The sequence below is a fragment of the Apus apus genome, chromosome 5 (genome assembly GCF_020740795.1).
Source record: "Apus apus isolate bApuApu2 chromosome 5, bApuApu2.pri.cur, whole genome shotgun sequence".
NCBI lineage: Eukaryota > Metazoa > Chordata > Aves > Apodiformes > Apodidae > Apus > Apus apus.
Window position 1 is genome coordinate 3,875,732 of NC_067286.1, and position 20,642 is coordinate 3,896,373.

Consider the following 20,642-nt stretch of genomic DNA (forward strand, 5'->3'; position numbering starts at 1 on the left):
TCATGAATTTGATGAGAAAGAAATAAAACCAGAAGTGAAGGAGTGTGGAGTAATCTGAAAGATACCCTGGGAACCTGGTGGTTTGGTTTGTATTTTCTTCCTGGGGGGAATCTCTAGGGTTTTATTTGTCTCATAGTATAAAACTGCTTCTAATACTCTTACACAAGTTTGAGTCATAGCTTTGCAGTGTAACTCTGCCTTCTGGTTTTAACTCTGTTTAAAAGACTGTGTTTAGAATTATGGCAGATTTGCAGCGTGCATTAAATATTTATAAAATTGCATCTGTATGTAACTAGTTGAGTCTGTGCTCCAACTCTGCAGCAAAATCAACCATACCTATACCTGAGAGGTGTTTGCTAGTCTGTTCTGAAATGTCTCATGACAGGGACTTGACAATCTCATTAAGTGTATCCTTTCCAGTGCCCGTTTGGTCCTCAAGCTAGCTTTAAAAAACAAAAACAAAACCACAGAATTCTGCCTGGCTAAAAATTAAGCATATTGTTACTCTTCCTTGGTCTCTATCCTGTTTATCACAGTTTTCATATATTTGAAGACTTCAGTCTTCTCTCTTCTAGACTAAACAACCTCTACTATTTCAACCTTCTTCTCTTAGGTTCGTTGTGATAAGTCTCTTCTATATCCTGATGATATCCTCTGGCCTCTTTCCAATCTGTCAGTCTCTTTTAGAGGGGTGCCACGGCTGGATGCAGCCCTTCCACCTGAGGCCTCACTCTGGTGCTGAGAAGGATGGAATAATGGCATTCCTTCTTTTATATATGATACTCATAATACATTCCTGAATGGCATTTGTTTTTCCTTAGTGTCACATCCCAGAGGTGTGCAGTTGTGATCTACTGTACCTCCTGCTTCTTTTCTACAGTACTACTCCATAGCTGATTGATGTTTTAGATTCAGGCATTTAATTTCTCCTTTCTAAGCAAAGAACTGTTTAGTCAACTTCAATGAATGTAATTGTATTGGCTCAGTCTAGTTCTTCTCCATCTACTAAATATATGAATGCTTCTGTATCTAGTTCTCCAATCTACCAAATATATTAATGCCTCTGGATTCCCCAACCAGAAGGTTGCTGCTTTATGTCATAAGGTGACCCTCATGAAAGTCATTAGTGTCAAACAAAATACTCATCTTTGGGCAATGTATAGATACAGATTCTGGGATGTTGCTTGCATCCTTTCATTTCTCTAAGAATATATTTTTGAAAGTTTGGCTCATCTTAGTGAATCTTTAGCAATATATCTGTGTTGGGTGTGTGCCCATAAAACAGCTTAGAGACTGTCAGAATGTAACGAGCAGTATGACATGTTTATAGGACAAGATATAAGTAAGCAGTAAGTAATATTAATGCTTAATTTTACAACTGTTCAACTGACTGAATTTGGCATTAGATATATGTCCTCTTTTACCTAAACAAAGGCTGGCTGAAGGTTTCATTGTGGCTGGAGCAGAGTTTTACAAGACCACAGAACTTTGCCAGAGTTGGTATAAGCTTTAGGAATATCTAAAACAAGCCAAAAATGTATTTAAATAAAGTGTTGGGGGAAAAAAGACCAAACAACCTAAAGAAATTATCCAATGATGTGTTAACTGTATAGTTCATGAGGATAGAAATCCTGAGCTTTGAAATAAAATGTAACCTTGAGAGGGAACTTCTTGCCCAGTGTACATCTGCATAGTTGCATTGGAGGCAATGGAACCATGTTAATTTATACCAGCTGAAGAGCTGGCCCAGCATTTCATGGCCTTTACGGTTCCTAGATGTTTCCTTGTAAAATAAATATTTACTATTTCTTGTAAACCTATTGCTGGGTGAATTGTGCCAAAAGAACAGCCATGGAAATGGAAGTTCACTGTTCAGTCCTAGGAGAGCAAACAGCGGTGGTGCTATGTCCCAGTCATCTGTAAGTGCCAGCATGTTTCTACCACGCCTGCAGAAGCCTCCTCATCTTGGGTGAAAGCATCATTCAGCCTCTCTGATCCCTTCCAGAGAGGCTTCTCTACTGAACCTTTGGCCTGTTCCGTGTCCATACCCAAAAATACCTAAAGAATCTTTGACTGGTGCCAGAGAACCTCTGAAGTGGCTGATGAGCATAAAACCATGGCCCAGCCCTTCATTACTGTCATGAATTGTTACCTGCACATTGGCCTGGCTGGAAAGATCTACTGCTACAGATTTCCCACCTCACAATCAAATAGACTCAACAAATATTTTTTCTTTTAAGTCTTGCTGACATAACACTATTATTCTTTCTTGAAGAAAACTGTGGCCCTGTCTGGTCACCTGATAAATGCTCAAAAGCACACAAAGATATCCAGCCTGACAGTGTTCCCCTGGTGTCTGTTCCATGAGGGAATGGGGAAGTTAAAACCTCTTTTGTCCACTTCTATTACCAGAGGTTGGGTAACACAGCTGGATCAGGGAGTGTAGAGTAGTTTCACTGACCAGAGAGAGGAAATTAAGAAGACCCATTATAAATAGTAAAATATGTCTGTCAGCTGGTTTTGATATAAAAATGTAGGAGTTTTCCATGTATTTATATATGTTCATATCTTGATATAAATATATATAATGGTGAAGTGTTGGTATTTCTGTATGGTTTGGTTTGCCTCCCCTGTTTAAACATGAAATATCCACATTTGAGAGTGCACTGGCATCCACCACTTTACTGTGTGCAGCTGGACAGTTGTATGACTTCTCACTGGGCAGAGTGAGGCATTTCTGAGTTCAAAACTAGTTTAGCTTGGCATACTGACTGATCAGTGGGAGCTTTCTTAGATAGTTTTTCCCTATTGCCTGTCCCTTCTCTGTTAAAAATCTGCCTCCATTTTGTGGTCATTCCAAGCCTCGTTGGAGCCACTACTAAATAGTCAGAACAGGCCAATGGACAATTTATTCCCTAAGTGCAGTTCTCAGGCCTCTAATGTGTATATGGTGTATTTCATACGACCTACCTGTAGGAGAGATAGCTGCTAAGTGTACATATTGTCCACTCCAACCACGTATAAAGTCTAATAAACGACTCCTTTGCAGCTCCCTGCCTGGAATTCATTAATGCTTTTGAATAACTCGGTTATGAGAAATCTCAGGGGATTCAATTGTACAAATAATGAGAACAAAATGGAGAGTAATGAACAAGAATGGTATTTGTCTAGTATTAAACGGAGAGTGTGGCTTGTTTTGAATGGCACAGTGAACTTGGTTTCATTATTTTTATGATCATCCAACGGGTATGTGATGATAGAGGTCCCTCCAGCCTCTTTCTTAGGCAGTCATGTGGACAGCATTTTGAATTTTACAGTAACTAAACAAAAACAACAAGGAATTCAAGTGTCTTAGTCAGTTATGTCAAGACAATGAGGAAGGGGTCGCCTGTGCTCCACTTTTATTTCCCTTCACCTCAACAAAAACGCTGAGTCTTGGCGATGGAAACCAGTAAACAGCAGAACTGTTGTTTCGTATTCTGGAGCTCTGTGTGAACCAAGAGGACTTTACAGAAGTGTGAAAGTTTAGTTACTGACATATCCACGGGCTTCAGTGAGGGTTTTCTGAGGGACCACATGCTTCTGTGATTACACGGACCTGCTATTGAAGCTTCAGAGTTTACAGTACTGAGCTTGAAGAAGTAGATATGATGGAAGGAAAGAAAACTATCAAGGAGTAAAGGTAATTTTTTTCTTGTGTTACAATAAATTAGATCACCCCTAAAGGGACAACCAGGGGACAGAAGTTGAAGGAACCAATTCTGCTCAACTTGGTGAAGTTTTTGTCCTCAGCACAGCAAAATGTTTCCTATCTGGGTTTTTCTGAGTCTGTGCAGAATTCCCCTATCTGTCAATCTCTGCTTTAAGATAACTTTTATCTTACTTTTTCATGTGGTCCAGAGTCGAAGAGACAAGACAAAGCTTCAGTCTCCTTGTAGATGGAGGCCATGCCTCTTTCCTATGCCAAGCCAGGATATTAACTGGTCCCTTCCACTAAGCTGTAGTTCTCTCCAGTCAACAGCATTACAATTGAAATAGAAACTTCTGTGGGCCAAAAGAATTGTGCTTATTGTGAGACAGGGCTGTGTGCCAGGTTACTCGTTGGGAACGTTCTGCTCTACCTGCTTGTGGTTTGGATTATGGAAAGATTGTGATTTTTATAGTCGACTCCTGGCAGAAATGCATTTCCATACTACAGGGGTTTGCTGAGGGTGATAAATCATTGGTGAAGAAGAGTATAGCTCAACTTAAAAGCTTTTCTCTGTAGGACTATTATTTGTAGGACTTTGAAGGAGAGTCTTCTGGTGGGTGAATGGGAAGGGTCAAGTCTCACCAGCTATTCCTTTAGCTGGGAAATGATGAAACTGCTGCAGTGGTTCCTGCAGTTTTGACACTATAATGTCATAGAGCAGATCTGCTTTTACTTCCTAAATTAGAATTTGGTTGTGGATTTGCTTTTAACTCAGTTATCTAATCTATGGGCTTGGACTAAAAGATATTTCTCTTCATGAGAACTACTTATTTTTCCCATAGCTGCAAAATAGAAAATGACAGCTTGTTCATTCTAAAATTAATTAAAATGCTGTGAAGTTCTTGACCCTTCTAAGAAGAAGAGACTATGAGAACATCCTTTGTGTTGCCTTTCATCCTTATAATGATTGTTTTTGAAAGTTTTCAGTTATAGCAAATCAAAGTCCACTTGCTTAGAGTGAGCATGACAAATGATGAGGAATTGCATATATTTTCTCCTGACCTTATTACAACGTAAGCTCTCAAAGACTTCAGTGGAAGAATTAAATCATAAGCCTTCAGACTCTTTTATTTTATTTTTTTCTTTCCCTTCACAAATGGATAGATTTGCAGATGCAGTAAAGACTGTGCAGGAGCAGCTGAAATCAGATTTACCCATGCTACAGTGCCTATTGGCATTGGAACTAGACCACCAACATCTTTTTTAACAGGAACGCTAGGAACAAAATAGATTTCAGGCCAAGATTTGACTTTGAAAAGAGGAAAGCGATCATTATTTATTGTAGGCTGTAGCTTGGGTTTGAAAACATTTCTTTTATAGTCAGTTTTCGTTAATGCAGGTTGCTGAAGAAAGAAAATATCTCCCTCACAAAGGAACACATGGGAAATAATAAGCTTATTAATCGAATGCATGAAACCTGCTCTCCTTTTCATGAAAGAAGGGCCTATGCTGCTCTGAATAAAACTTTCCCCTTTGCATGCTGATGTGTTACCCACCTATTGATGTTGCTGCTTCATTAGAAAAGCTAGCATTTGAATCTCTGTTCTGGCAGCAGAACCCCTTTCGTTTACCAAGATTGGTCTGGGGACTAAAAGAGCCAGCAGACTTGCTTGTAAGAAAGAAATGGAGAATCTTAAAAAGACCAAAGTTTTCTTAAGCTGAGGCCATTTTCCATGCATATGTTTTTACAATGAACCTTTTATTTCTTGCATTAACCTCACGTGGTCCCATGTAACAAAATCTTGAGGACTTTGAATTTCCAGTTTCACTGTATTTGAACTGAATATGAATCAAAATCCACTGTACTTGTGTAAGAAAACATCTTCTTTTCCTTTACCAAAGCACAGCTGCTCGACATGTATATTTAAGAGTTTCTAAATATTTTTTCATTGATATCAGATATGTAGCACCCAGCTTTTTACTTCCTGGAAAATGTTAGGTAGAGACTCTGAAAATTACATTAATGCCCCTGTATATTCAGTTCAGGAATTCTGATTTCTCTGACATGTCTGTAAATGAGCAGCAACTCTGTAAGTGGAGTGACATTGTACCCATCCCACACCACTGGCAGCAGAAGCACAGAGAAGTTGCAGACAGGAGGGTGTATGTGGGGGAGTTGGGGACAAAGCGAACGCTGTGTTTAAAAACAAGCAAACTGAAAAGAGTGTGTTTTGGTCAGTGACCAAACAAACAGAATTTAAAAGTAAAAAGAAATAAATCCTGAAAACATTAAAAGAAAGGAGAAATAAATAAAAAAATCTGGATTTTATTGGGAAATAAATGTTGATAAATGCTTTTGGATTTAGAAAAAAAAACAAAGACAACCAACATTTCTCTTGATCCTAGCTGAGGTTTTTTCCCAAAGTCCATGGACTGGAGCACTCACCTGGGCTGTTAGGATGCATTTAAGGTCACAAATGAACCAACATGTTCCAGTTAACTTCCAGGAAAGCATTGTAGTGCTGGTAGGAAGCCTGTTTTGATGTGGGTTGCCTCTGGTTTCTGCTCCCACAGCTGATCTGCGGTGTGTGAAGAGCTCACTCAGTGTTGGAGATAGGGCCAGGTTTGCAGTGAGGTCCTGGGCCTGGGTAGCTCTTACCTTGGGCATGTCCCTCAGCCCATGGGTTTCCTTTTGGGTTCAAAAGGAGAATGGTGCAGTGCTGCAATGGGAAGTAGATTTTGATGGGTAGGAGGATCAGGAAATAAAAATAATAATAAAGCAGGAGTGTACAGTAAGAGGCATGATGGAAAAAGCAATGGTGCACAGCATTGGAAGGCAGAGTGAGTAACATTTCCAACAGCTTCTGAAGTAGTTGTAACCTTCCTTGATCTCTCCTGTCTGTGGGCAGGGTGCTGTGGTGCTGGGTCTCCACTTCCCCTCACGCAGGGAGTCACCATGACTCCTTCATGGTCACTGCTTAATTCTCCTTAACCCATCAGGTTGAGTTTAGCAGCCTTGAGCAGAGGAAGTAGAGGAGCAGGTGGTATTGCTGTTTGGGACATTTGGTGGCTTGATTTTCCTTCTGTACTGGAGTAAAACAGGAGACTGGCACGAGTTTAAAAGAAGTGCGGTTCCTTTCTCTGTCTCTAATCCGGCTCTTGCTTCCTTCCATCTCCAAGTGGGTAGTTTGCCATGGGAAAAGAACCAGCAAGACCAGCCAGTACAACAGTTATTGGTTAATAACAGAGTCCCAGAAATCTAACTTCAGTAATAATTTTTAAAGGATCACTAGCCCCTGCTATCCTACTTTGTCCATAACCATGTGAAATGACTGAGTTTATTATCAAGGAGTCTCTCATACTCTTAGAAACCTGATTCTGCACTAAGTCAGGAAGATGTATGTGCTTTAAATCTGTAGTAGATCTGGTTTGGATCAGAGGAGGGAGGTTAACAGAGCCGTATCTTCACTGAGCAGCTGAAAGTGAAGTAAAACAGCCTCTGTGTGGTTGCAGCAGCTCATGATTTACAGGGCTGGATTCACAGGGCTGCTCCTGCTGCCGAAAACGCACGCTCTCAGCCGCTGTTGATTTTTGAATTAAAAAAATGCAGCTCAATACATAGTTTACTTTCTTGCTAGAGGGCAGGGAAATATAGGTAAGAGCCGTTAATCCCCAGCAGGCTGCTGGGCAGGCGAACAGACACAGATGACAAAAGTTAATTGGAACCATGAGCAGTTTAACAGAAAACATATTTGTGATAATTGAGAGAGTAACGTCTCCAGCAAGGAAACTCTGCAAACAGAAACTTCAGAGGAGAAGTGGCCACTGGTAGGTGAGTGTGATTTTTCAAGCTCTCTTTACGCTCTGAACTGATTTAATAACAAGGACAAATAACATTAAAAGGAACTAACTAAAGAGAAGATTTGTTTTCTCTGAGGGGGGGAGGGCTGTACAGTTACTGCCACTAGTTTCTCTTACAGCTGGATTAAGATCTCTGGTAATATTTAATTTAGGTTCATTGCATAAGGACACGCTTGGTTTTATTTTTGAACATGGAGTTTTCTCCCATGTGTTGCATATGACAATTTCAACATTCCCCCCCCCCCCCCGCCCAGTAACTGAAACAACTTCAGCTTTAATTTTTTCCTTGCTCCTGCGTTTTTTATATGTTTGAGGTTTTTCTAAGAATCAAACTTGGACAGCAAGTATTTTGCCAAAAGCAGAGGGAACCCTTAGTTAGAAAATAGTTCTATTTTTTTGCTAATGAAAAAGTATTATGAACTTCATAAGGGAGAGCACATGGCAAAACACATTTTGGTTTGAATTGGAGGAGATGTTTGTTTTTTTTTCTTGAAACAACGAGTAAATGTAAATTACATAGTAGGAGTTCATTGCTGTTCTACTGGGTAGGAGAGGAAAACTGGCTTTTATTTTCTTGAAGTGATACTGCTGTTGAAAATATTAATATGTGCCTGACTTTCTAAGGTTTATAATGTGAAGTTCCTAATGTTTCATTATAGAAGGAATCTCAGACTGGCTCTAGTATCAGGTACTACTGTGTTAGGTTTTTAGATTGTTTTTTGTCTGTTTGTGTTTTTTTCCAGACCCTGCAGACAGTACAGCCTCCCAGCCCACAGGAATGAATGAAAATGTCTCATCCTCAGTTCAAAGCTGCAGCAGCACTGTTAGTTGCAATAACTCATCAGCCATCCCTCAGCCCAGCTCTGCTATTAAACCTTGGCGCAGCAAGTCCCTCAGTGTTAAGCACACAGCCACGTCTTCCATGTTATCCGTGAAGCAGCCGGTCCCAGAGCCTCCAAAGCCACCCTTGGACATCTCCAAAGTAACTCCCAACAGTCAAAAATCCATGCTTGAAAAACTAAAACTCTTCAATAGCAAAGGAGGCTCCAAAGCAGGAGGGACAACGCTCGAGTGTCCGGAGTCTCGGGAAAACAGTTGTGAAAAGCTGGAGACCCTCCTCAGCTTTGAGGAAAGCGAAGAAATTGATGGCATGAATCAGAATGTGAACAATCCGGGATCCATGTCCAGTAGTCCCAAAATTGCACTCAAGGGAATTGCACAAAGGACTTTTAGCCGGGCTCTAACTACTAAGAAAAGTTCTCCAAAGGGCAATGAGAAGGATAAACAGAAAGAGAAAGAAAAGGATAAAAGCAAAGACGTTGCAAAGAGAACATCTGTCACCGAGAAGCTGGACCTGAAAGAGGAACCAAAAGAAGAACAGACAACACTAGCAACAACAGAGATGCCAAAAAAGTCCTCCAAGATCGCAAGCTTTATCCCAAAAGGAGGAAAGCTGAATAGTGCCAAGAAGGAGGCCTCTGCCCCTTCGCACAGTGGAATACCAAAACCAGGAATGAAAAACACCACAGGGAAATCCTCAAGTGCCCCCGTTCCTGCAAAGGAAGGCGAGAGAAGCCGCAGCGGGAAAGCTGGCTCGGGGCTCTCTCATCAGAAGTCTCAGCTGGACAGCAGGCATTCCAGCTCCTCATCCAGCCTTGCCTCCTCAGAAGGAAAAGGAGTAGGAGGCCTCCACAGCAGCAGCAGCAGCCAAGCTGTCAATGGACCCGCCGCCACGACACACACCACAGGGAGCAACACTGTGAGTGTCCAGCTACCTCATCCCCAGCAGCAATACAGCCACCCCAACACTGCCACCGTAGCTCCCTTCATGTACAGGTATGGACAACTTCTTCAGTGGGCTCTTTTGAACATGACACATGTATAGGCAGTTTCATTCTGGACAGTGTTTCAGGGAGGGCTGTGGCAGCAAGTTGAGGGCCACATTATTGAAGAGTTTCTTTAAGAGATGAGGCAATTTATACAGAAACTGTGCAGGCCATCAGACTTAGATGTATAAGTTGCTGTGATAGACAGAAGGATGAATAATTGTTATATCCAACCCTACTAGCAGTTAAGATGAGATTGCTAGCACCTTCCTGAGCAGGTACTGCTCTTGCCTTTTTCTTGTACCATGTGGATTAGATTTGATGTATGCATCAGAGCTTCAAAAGTTGTAGCAACACCAGTTTGTGACATAGATCCACCCATTCTCTTCAGCGTGGCTACTAGTGGTGGAGTGCTTGTATCAATATAAGCAATAATGGGAATCTTAAAAAAATAAATTAAAAATAAAAATCCCTTAATATAGGTAAGGCCAGGCACAAACTCTGCTGTTCTGTTCATTAACTTTAAATTAGATAAGCATAAGAGCAGCCTTATGGAGTCACAGCTAACCTCCATCTAGTCCAGCATCTTCTGTTTGACAATGGCAGTAGAGGATACATCAGGAAGAGTAGTAGGAGGGCAATCAATAACAAAGCTTCCTAAGGGCATGCTCCTCAGCCTGACCATAACCTGAGTCAGATGGTGGGATTTTTAGTTTTGACAGCCATCTCGTAATTTCCTTTGACACTGTTTAATTCTTTAATAGGAAGATCAAGAGGAAGATAGTAATGCAAGTAGTTGGTGTCTGCGTCATCTTCTTGCTGCTCATGATTTGAGAGCCCTCTGTCATATGTCCTAGCCTGTTTCATTTTCACTTGTAGAGATGCTGTTCATACCCTTTGGTCATCTTTGTCGCCCTCTCCCATCATGTTTCAGTTCTACTATACACATTTTTGCCTTTGATCTCTTGGTCAATGTAGCATAAGAAATGGTTAGCCACATTTTTTAAATGAAAGTGAATGTAAGTGGAGTTAACCTGAAGAAGAAGGATACCTAAAGACCTATGTAGGAATGCCAAATAGGAAGAGCAGCCCTTGAGTCTTGTGACCCTTTGAGTGTTCTCCCTGTGTGTATGGAATAAAATGCCAGGTCTCCTTCTGAAATGCAGTCACATGAAAATGAAACAGTTGGGAGAAATGGACCTGTCTAGAGCTTGTATTAGTTAGTACCTCTTCTAAATTTCTCTTGCTCTCACATTCATCTTCGTGCATCAGCATCGTTGTTGCATCTTTGCCTGAAGGTGAGATCTCCTACTAGAAGTTTCTGGAGATTTGTTTTGAGTTTAAAACTGTCAGTACTATTTAAATCCTTAATTTAGCAGTAAACAGTGATTGTAAACTGATTGCTTTATCATTTATCCTTCGTAATGTGCAAAAATGTGTTTGTAATGCTTTGGGATGCTAAGTTTATCCCTAAAATGACCTATCAAAAGATAAAATAAAAAGCTCTGTACTAGGTGTTCATCTTAGTTGGAACATAGATATCATCATCTAAAGTGTAAAAGCAGATGCAATCCCTATGTTTCCTGTAATCCAAACGTACTAATAAACTCTAGGCAGTATTTATTTCACTTTTTTACAAAAACCAGTAGTGAAACTACCTATTAGCAGCTGGAGAAAATGCTGAGAAATTGAAAAAAACAGTCTTTACTTTTCAGCATTGGAGGAGAAAAACCTGAACTGTATAATCTTACTGCTTTAAAAGGAAAGAGAAAAGTCAAATTGTATTGATTTTCAAGGCAGACATAGAGCATTACTGTAAATATACTATCCAGCCACTTTTTAAAATCTTCAAAATGCACTTGTTAATGCATTGCAGTAGAAGTCTCAGGGTTTTTTCTGCTATTAGTTAAGGCTACTTTAATCTGAACTTTTCAGCTGCAGACTGTTTGTTTTGTTTTTTTTCAAAATAAACAACATGAGAAACAGTAAACACGAGAAACAAAGTAAACAATATGAGTTCTACATTTCATGTAGGGTCAACTGAAATTAAGAATATTGCAGTAGTAATTCCTTGCTGTGTCTTCAGTTTTGTACAGCACTTACCCTTTGAGCAGAACTTCCAGCAGCTCACTAATGTGGCTCCATCAGCAAAACACACTGCAACCAATAAAATGAAATTAATCAAGATGTATTACTCAAATCTGACTGTAGGTTCTTATGACATCACCTTTCATTACCTGACAGCCACCATGTCAGATGATAAATTGGACTTTGAAGTTGGTTTTACCCTGACATTTAATTTAGAATACAAATGAGTGACATGGCTAGTTATTGAAGGGAAATGAACAGGAGTGTGACGTGCCATCACCTACCACCTGCTTTGTATTCATGCAATACAGACTTTATGAGAGAGGATCAGATTAGCCACGTCAACTGATGTTACTGATCATTAAAATTAGCTGGAAATCCAAGTGTCTTAACACCCTGTCTGAAGAGCTGCCACGCCGATCTTTGAATTTTTTATTTTATACAGCTGAGTGCTTGTTTCCATTTCTAGGATGTAATTCGACATGGGATTAATGAATTATGTAAAATCAGTCTGCTGTTCTGTTCTGGAGAGAGAGGCGCTGAGGGAGAGTGCAGTTGTCTGGCTGTTCTATGTGAGGTACCTTTGATGGAGGGTGACTGCACATCTCTGTTTTGTTTTGCCTTCCAGATCACAGACAGACAACGAAGGGAACGTAACAGCCGAGGCCAGCACAGGAGGGATCAGCATGGACTCTGCTCTGTATGTCAAAACTGGACAGCCTGCTCTAGAAGACCTCTCAGGTATGTCTTGGAGCATCACCTGCTGACTGTGGTCTGGTTAAATAAGAACGGGATAAAGCAAGTTTAAAGTCAGGGAGAGATTTAATTTGGTTTTATTCCTAAAGCTTTATTTTCTTTCAGATCTTTGGCAATGGAATCAGGGTGTCAATAGTCTGAACACTAGGCACTCGAGGTCTGCACACTGGTGTGCCCCCAGGTTAGGAATTCTGGGTACTTAAGGTTTTCTAGGACATGTGCAGCAGATTTTAGGATTAAGCTATTGTAAGCATCCTAAGTATTCCCAAACATTTGATACTTATTTTTTTACTTTTTAAAACTTTGCTTCAGCGCTTACAGAAGAGAGTTGATTTCCTTGATGTTTTGGTTCATGTATGAACTCACATATGAGTTTGGAGGAATGTCAGTATTCACTCACATGAGTCTGATTAGTTTGAGAAGTGATCTTTGCAGCACTAGGAGACCAAGATCTAGCTACAGTTCACTGTGTCCAGCATATACGAGCTGAAACTGATTGCAATTAGAAGCAGTCTCCTGCTACTGTAAGAAGTATATGAGAATTAGCAATAAATTTGAAACTTATCAATACAGCAAAATAATTTTTCGCAACCATATTTTACTGAAGATCTTAACGTGTTTCTAAAGTCCCAGTCAGGTGTCTTCCTGTTCCAGTTTCAGTAATGTGTATGACTGCTTATTGCAAACTATTGCAGTATATCTCATCAGTAGAATATTTCAGGTTTCTTTAATCTACTTAGTCATGGTGTCCTCCAGCTTAATGTGAGTTCTGAAAGTGATTGTCCTGCTTGGAAAAATCATGTGGCTAAAAATTTCACAACTGGATTAGTTTCATACTGCATTACATATTCTGTCAATGCTGCATTTATACCTATGTGCACGTATGCCGATGGCAAAAGCAAGAGCCAGAGTCATTGATGAGGAACAGGGATGCAGGAATGTATAAATGAGCTTATCTGTCTGTATATTTTATATATAGATGGATTAAATATTTTAAAGGCAAATAAATGGCACAAGAGGTAAAAACTTGTTCTTATTTAAATGGGAGAACCAGATCAAAGTAAGAAACACAAAGTGTCTAGCTGCTTAAACCTTCTCATTGTTACCTCTTAATCACCCTATCTCCTATCCTAGATGTATTTCAGCCTGTAAACTGAAGCATGTTTGTAGATCACAAAAGGTCTATAATGACAGGTGTTATGTAAATACAAACTATTATTCAAGTAGAATATGTAAGTTTGGGGATCCAAAAGTGGAAGACAGCTGACAACCTCAAACAGAGGAGATGCAAAACCCAGCTGTGTGCAGCCAAACCCCACAGAGAGCAGCAGTACATAAACGGGTCCTAGGGGAAAAGGATTAAACACAACAAAATGGTCCCTCAACCCAGATAAATTAGAAGAAATAAAGGACAGATTTCTTCTCTCCCTACATAGCAGCTATTGATGCTTTTAATTTAAAACCACACATAAACCAAAAGAGAGTATAGGTAGGGAGAACAGGAAACTTCATAGTTCCATGGTACTGCCTGTTCACGAAGAGCAAAGTGCTTTAATAATTATGTTCTAGTGGCACTGTCTTTTAAGTATACATGTAATTTAAGCAATTGAATGTCATTTAAGGAAACACTTTTTATCAGTTTCGGCATAAGAGTGACCTCGATAGGAACTGGTTTAGCTTGTGTCATGTATGTTTTCTTAAGGAGTTATCTGCTCTTTGCATTCATAGCTATCAGACAAATGATCTGGAAAAGAGCATTGTGACCTTTGTTAGGCTAAAGGGCTGTAAATATTTTATGTGCTTTACTGCAAAAATTTGTAGATCTGTGAGTGTAGAAAATGTTTTCTGTCCCAGAGACCTGCTGGCTCAAGGAATTGGCCTTGTTAGGTGCCTGTTTCCAATCCAGCCAGATCAAAATTGTTTGAGCATTTGGCCTATGTGTATTGTACCTTTGGGAGATTCTTTTCCAGGGAGTAGAGACCCATTAAAAAAAAATGGCTCAAGTGGGCACTAACTAAGCCATTGTTGTGTGTCTCAGAAAGGCTAATGGTCTTATAAGCATTAGGATCTATCTTCCCCTCCTGAGACCGTTCCCCCTAGTAGGTGCTCCAGCAAGTTGTGCTACTGCTGCTTTCCAGGCAAGAGTGTGTGACTTGGTGCTTCTGTGCCACCAGCCTGGCAGCTTTCAGAAACATGAAGTTTAAAGCAAAGAATGTGGGAAGTTCCAGCAACAGCTTATTTATCTGCTCCATAACACTTGTGATTTATGTGTTCTATGGAGAGCCACCTGAACTAGCCAATCGCATGGGTGACCAGCATCCTGACAGCTTCACTTGAGCAGGGAAGGCAGATACAAAATTTGAGAATTTTTAAACATTCTGTAGTATTTTCATCATTCACAAGTTATAAATCCTCTAGAATGAAACAGTTTTCCTTCTGTGCCTAACAGAAGGTTTGTGACAGCTTTTTGGAGGCTTTCTGTTTCAGCATTCGACGTACAAATAATATGTTGGCATTACTAGAAGGTCACTTCTCTTCAACCTCTTAGGTGTTTTAACTATATAAAGCTCAGCTGGGTTAGCAACCAAAGCATTTTCTTAATTGACAGCTGAGAGCAAGTAAATCCATTATGCGGAGGCACTAATTAAATTATTAATTTGATAGAAATAAATTATGCTGAAGCAGTAGGAGGACTTTTTGAATGTATATGAAGTCTACTTTTAGAGTTAAGGAACATAAACGTATTTTAGAGCAGAGTGTTTAAAGAAGAGGATTTCTAAATGCCAGGGAAAGTAAAAGTCACACCCCAACAGCAAATTTAAGAAATGATAACTGAGTAGTGACGTGGGATGAGCAAAGTTTTGCTATTTTACCTAAAACACTCGTCACCCAGTCAACACAATTTCTGTTATTGGAAAGGTGTTGTAGAGTGAGATCTATTTAAAAGAGGAAAGAAGATCTAGTGAAAATTCAGAGTTGGAGAAACTGACTGTGTTGAGTTGATGAGATGGAAAGGGTCATATTGATGGAGCATGTCTTCTAATGAGGCTGAAACTTAACCAGAGTTTAAATTGGGTCATATGGGGAAATGACCATGCAGAAACATGTGGTGCAAAGGCTGTAAAATGAAGTGAATGATACAGAGCTCGTTCTCAGTCTGCTGGGGCAATGGCAGGTGCCTGCTGCGGGGGAATCGTATCTGCATCGTAATCAGTTTAAAGTGCTAAGTAACAAAAAATCAGAAGAAAATGTCTTTGAGTCAGATTCAGGCAGAGGTAACAGCTCAGTGCTGTACGATTTCCTGCCTTCTCCTTTCTCATGGTGTATTTTCCCTGTAGGAGAGGATCCGGAAACTCGGCGGTTACGGACTGTGAAGAACATTGCTGATCTCCGGCAGAACTTAGAGGAAACCATGTCCAGCTTACGGGGAACCCAGGTCACTCACAGGTAATGCCCTGACTTTTTGGTAAGAAAATGGAAATAACTGTGCTCCTAATTGTCATCTTATAGATCTGGCTGCGTTGCATTCGTGAAAAATTAAAACCACTGTCAGTAGAAGATACTGATCTTGTACTTTTTCCCTTTCAAGCAGATTCTGAATAATGTTTGGTGTTTATTAAGATGTGTAAGTAATTGATGGTGTATAGATTGATTATATTTAGAGTAAAAGGTGGAGCTGCTTCTTAAATTTGTTAGGTAGTGCTTAAATATAGGTTACACTTTAAAATGTTTCTTCATACCTTTGAACATCTTCAGTGCATTACACCCCTTGCCTTAAGTGTAATATGTTGTTTAAATAAGCAGGTGAACTGTGCTTGACCCACTTTATCAAGTGCATAACTTGAATTCCTGACCAACCTTTGGACCAACAAATTTTTCTAATGTTATTAGTCATCTGTGTATGTAACTGCTTTTTCTCTGTAAAGCAGCATTTGGAAATCTTCAACGATACTTAAAATATTCTCTGAATAAACAAAGGCTGCTATTACATTTAAACATTCTGTGACTCAGATCTTTTCAGTGTGGAACAGGAGGCTTGGGAGAATAAGCTGTTTGGCCCCTAATGAGTTTGAGGTCCTACTTAGTGCTCAGGGCCTTGTGGATTCCAGCTCTGAGTTCATTGGGGGAACACTTTGTGGTTTGGCTTTGTATCTAAAACTGAGGCAGAGCTTGCAAAGATGAACTACAAATGTTTTTCTTTTCAAATTTCAATTAGTGGGGCAGCTTATTATGATATAGTTACTATATCTGGAGGATACGTAGTTTTTTTGCAGCCTGTACGTAACGTTGTATTGCAAACAGTACAATGCTGCACTTTTTAAACAAATATCCACAATATAAAAAAGAAATAACTCTAGGTTAGTTGAGGAGGAAAGGAAATGGGCAGTTCATGTGGTTGAAAGACGTTGCAGCTATGGATTATCTTCAAGTAAATTAACTGCAACTAAGCTGTGAGTGTTCAGAGTGGAGAGTGTTGCAGTCTGTACCCATCACCTGAAATCTCACGGTGTAGCAGCCCACTTTTCAGGTTCCATATAGCAGTTTACATTTAATCAAATGCTTTTATTTCTTTAAGCACATTGGAAGCTACTTTTGACTCCAGTGTCACTACCAAGATAAGCAGTGGCAGCATTCTCAGCACTGTAGCATTGCCCATCCAGGGATGCAGTGTGTTCACACACTTGGACACAGAGAATGGAAGATTTAATGTAGCTGTATTTTTGTCAAACCTGTATTTACAAGCTGTGACCTAAAATGCTTTAGTAACCAGAGCTCTGTAAAAATGTTATCAATACTTGGAAAAATAGATTCGATTCATGAATATCTAAAATCAATTTTGAAAAGTAAACTTGTTTTGCCTTTCTTCCTATTTTTTGAATCAATCCTTTCTTCAGTGTAGAAATAGTTGCCATCTTGGTGCTGAACACATCTCCAGAGTATTGGGACTTAGATGAATGCAGCCAAAGAGAGAAAATGTATCAGGAAAATAGTATTTAAGTTGGTTTTCCTTTAGTCAGCTTAATATCCTACTCCCTTGCCTACAGTGGCAAAACCATGGTATAAGAGAGCTGTATATGATTGAAGATGTAAAAGTTACTCTTTGATACTGTGGATAATCCATTAAAAAGTTCCTGCTTTGGTCTTCTCACGTATATCATAGAATCATAGAATGGCTAGGGTTGGAAGGGACCTCAAAGATCATCTAGATCAAACCTTGCATGACCAGGGACACCTCCCACTAGACAAGGTTGCTCCAAGCCCTGCCCTTGAACACTTCCAGAGATGAGGCTTCCACAACTTCCCTGGGCAACCCATTCCAGTGTCTCACCACCCTCACAGTGAAAAATTTCCTCCTATTGTCTAACCTAAATCTCCCCTCTTCGAGTTTGAACCTATAACTCCTTGTTGAATACTTGTTGGCTTGGGTACAAGGGTATCGTTATTTGGTGAACGGTGTTGGAGGAACAGGCCCAACTCTTTCAAGGCATTGCAGCAGGTGAATTCTGTTAGCTGTGGCACTTGGAACCTGTAACTTGGCGAGCGTCCAGGTGTAGGTGCCTGCAGTCACCTGCAGCCTGGAGATGCTGGTCTAGCCGGCCAGGTCTCACCAAATGCATTTCTGTCTTTCGAAGCACACTGGAAACCACGTTCGACACCAGCGTCACTACCGAGATCAGCGGCCGCAGCATCCTCAGCTTGACGGGACGACCCACCCCCTTGTCCTGGAGACTGGGGCAGTGCAGCCCCCGCCTGCAGGCAGGCGACGCCCCTTCCCTGGGCAACGGGTACCCCCCTCGTGGCAACGCCAGCCGCTTCGTCAGCGGCGAGACCGGGCGGTACCTGTACCCGGCACCGCTGCGCCGGCAGCTGGCCTCCCGTGGCAGCAGCGGCTGCCACCTGGACATCTCGGACAAGGGCAGCGGTGAGATGGACCTGGAAGGCATCACCATGGATGCCACTGGCTACATGAGCGATGGGGACGTGCTGGGCAAGAATATCAGAGCTGATGACATCACCAGTGGGTAGGTGCCTTTTCTTCTTAAGTCATAGAATCGTAGAATGGTTTGGGTTGGAAGGGATCTTAAAGCTCATCTAGAACCAACCCCCCCTGCATGGGCAGGGACACCTCCCACTAGACCAGGTTGCTCCAAGCCCCATCCAGCCTGGCCTCAAACACTTCCAGGGAGTGGGCATCCACACCTTCTCTGGGCAACCTGTGCCAGTGTCTCACCACCCTCATGGTGAAGAATTTCCTTGTAATGTCTAAGCTAAATTTCCCCTCTTCCAATTTTAATCCATTCCCCCTGTTCCTCTCATTACAAGCCCTTGTAAAAAGTCCTTCCCAGTTTTCCTGTTGCCCCTTCAGCTACTGGAAGGCCACTATGAGGTCTCCCCAGAACTTCCCTAGGCTGATCAGCCCCAGCTCTCTCAGCCTGTCTTCATAGCAGAGGAGCTCCAGCCATTGGATCTTCATGGCTATCCTCTAGTCTGTTTCCAGGAGCTCCATGTCCTTCTTGTGTTGGGGACTCCAGAACTGGACACAGTGATCCTTGCACTGTGTTTAGTGGTGCTGCATTCCTGTGATTTTTTTGAGAAATTCAAATTAAAACCCAAATACGTTCTACGCACTTTCATAAGCATCTGGAGGGACAGGTCATTATCACAGCTAATTTAGTCAGGGATTTAAGCACATGATTTAAGTGCATGTTAAAAAATGTTCCTATGTATGAACATACTCGTGCACATGATTAAATGTTTTAAGTATCAGGGTTCATTGTGGTCCAGTCAAACAGACACTGCAATATTCATTTATGCCCACAAGATGGAGTGAGGCATTTTCTGTTCCTTCACTGAACCCTTTTGCTGTCTGAACTTTTAGGGGACAGTTTTCTGGAAGGAAATTAATTTTAAAATAGTTGGGTAAAATAGTTGTACATGCAAAACAAAGTTTAAACAACAAGTTAGTGTTCAGAAACATGTACTGATAGGCAATTATGAGCAAGGTTTTACATCAACATTAGACCTCTGCCTTGACTGGAAAAAGCATTTGTTCTTTGCTCCAAAGTCAGTATCAGTTCAATATGTCTGTTTGCAATTCCTTCTAGAATGTACAGTCATTTTTTCCTAGCTCAAGTACATCAGCATGAGAGTACATCAGTTTTAAACTCATCTTTGAGATATAATTGACATTTAATTTTGTGGCAGCCTTTTCCCTGTCTGGCCATCTTACATTCTTTGCTTTTCTGTTGTTTTTTTTTTTAAAAGTGACATTTCTTGTAGCATCAACTTAGTTGGAAGCTTTGGTGTCTCTTCCTGAAATAGAAAGCTGGAATCCGACTGCTGCTTCATCACTAACTTAACCAGTTAATTATGCAGCCTGAAAACCTCCATTAATTCTGTCTGTTGTGAATATTTGAATGTTTTCACACTGTCCTTTTTTAAAAGTCAGACACTTTATTTTTAATTCTTTGTTAGGGAAACATACAGTAAAATTCTAGTTCAGACAAAGCACCAGTGGCTGTTGCTGCATTAATAATGCATCATATCACTAAAGTGCCTTGTGTTTTCCTCAAGCAAATCACCTTAAATCTGACTTTTTCAGTGTTTATTGTAATAACAGTTATTACTTTTTCTCTGGACTATGACATTCATTCAAACCTGTGCCTGCAGTTTTGGTCTAGAAGTGAGGAAAATAAAGTCTGAGTAGTGCCATGGTTTCTATAAAACACCTAGAGTGTGAGCTGACAGGTGTCCCTCACAGAACTGGGCTCATGTCCTAGAGGATCCCCAGTCTTTGCAGATCTCCACTTCGTGTATAAAGTTCAGATTCCAGGTTGAGGAGAAGGAAAGAATAAGGAAGCTGTTGAGTTTATGAATGATATTTCCAGAGTAATCTGTGCCTTTGCTCATATCTGTGCATCATTTCCTTTTCTGTGTCTATCTGATAATTCTGAAGAGTAAAAAATTGAAGTCTTCATAGTCTAAAAATAGTGTCTAAAAGAATGGTCTTTTAGATTCTGAGTCTAAGAGACTAATAATGTAATACAATATTTTTGCCATTTGTTACCTGTGCCACCAAAGCAGTGAGTTATACACCAAGAATAATACCAAGAACAGTGAATATAACCTTTAGCAGAAGAGTCATGTCCTCCACAAAACCTCACTCCTAACCTTGAGTATTAGAACATCTTAAACTGAGTACCTGACTCTTATTTCTTACCAGTTTTAAAAGGAAGGAGTTAACTTTCAGTTTTTACTCATATAACCAGCCACAGGCTGGTAAGTGAGATCTCAAAATTCTTAGAACAAGAAGAGTTACGTGTGCAAATGTATTTTTCTTTTCCACATCTTCTGCCTTTAGCTACAAAAGCCTATTTTGCTAAATAATGTGAGTTGGTTTACTGATTTATACAGCACTG

General features: G+C 40.5%; 1 protein-coding gene across 3 annotated transcripts in view; it reads left to right on the forward strand.

The window, feature by feature from the left end:
- Window positions 1–20,642, forward strand: part of NAV2 (neuron navigator 2) — a 222,954-nt gene that overhangs the window by 103,534 nt on the left and 98,778 nt on the right. For all 3 annotated transcript variants that reach the window (XM_051621396.1, XM_051621397.1, XM_051621398.1), the window contains 4 exons: window positions 8,296–9,388; window positions 12,095–12,207; window positions 15,561–15,669; window positions 17,856–18,245. In XM_051621396.1, the coding sequence (XP_051477356.1) occupies window positions 8,296–9,388; window positions 12,095–12,207; window positions 15,561–15,669; window positions 17,856–18,245 (1,705 nt within the window). The remainder of the gene's footprint in view (window positions 1–8,295; window positions 9,389–12,094; window positions 12,208–15,560; window positions 15,670–17,855; window positions 18,246–20,642) is intronic.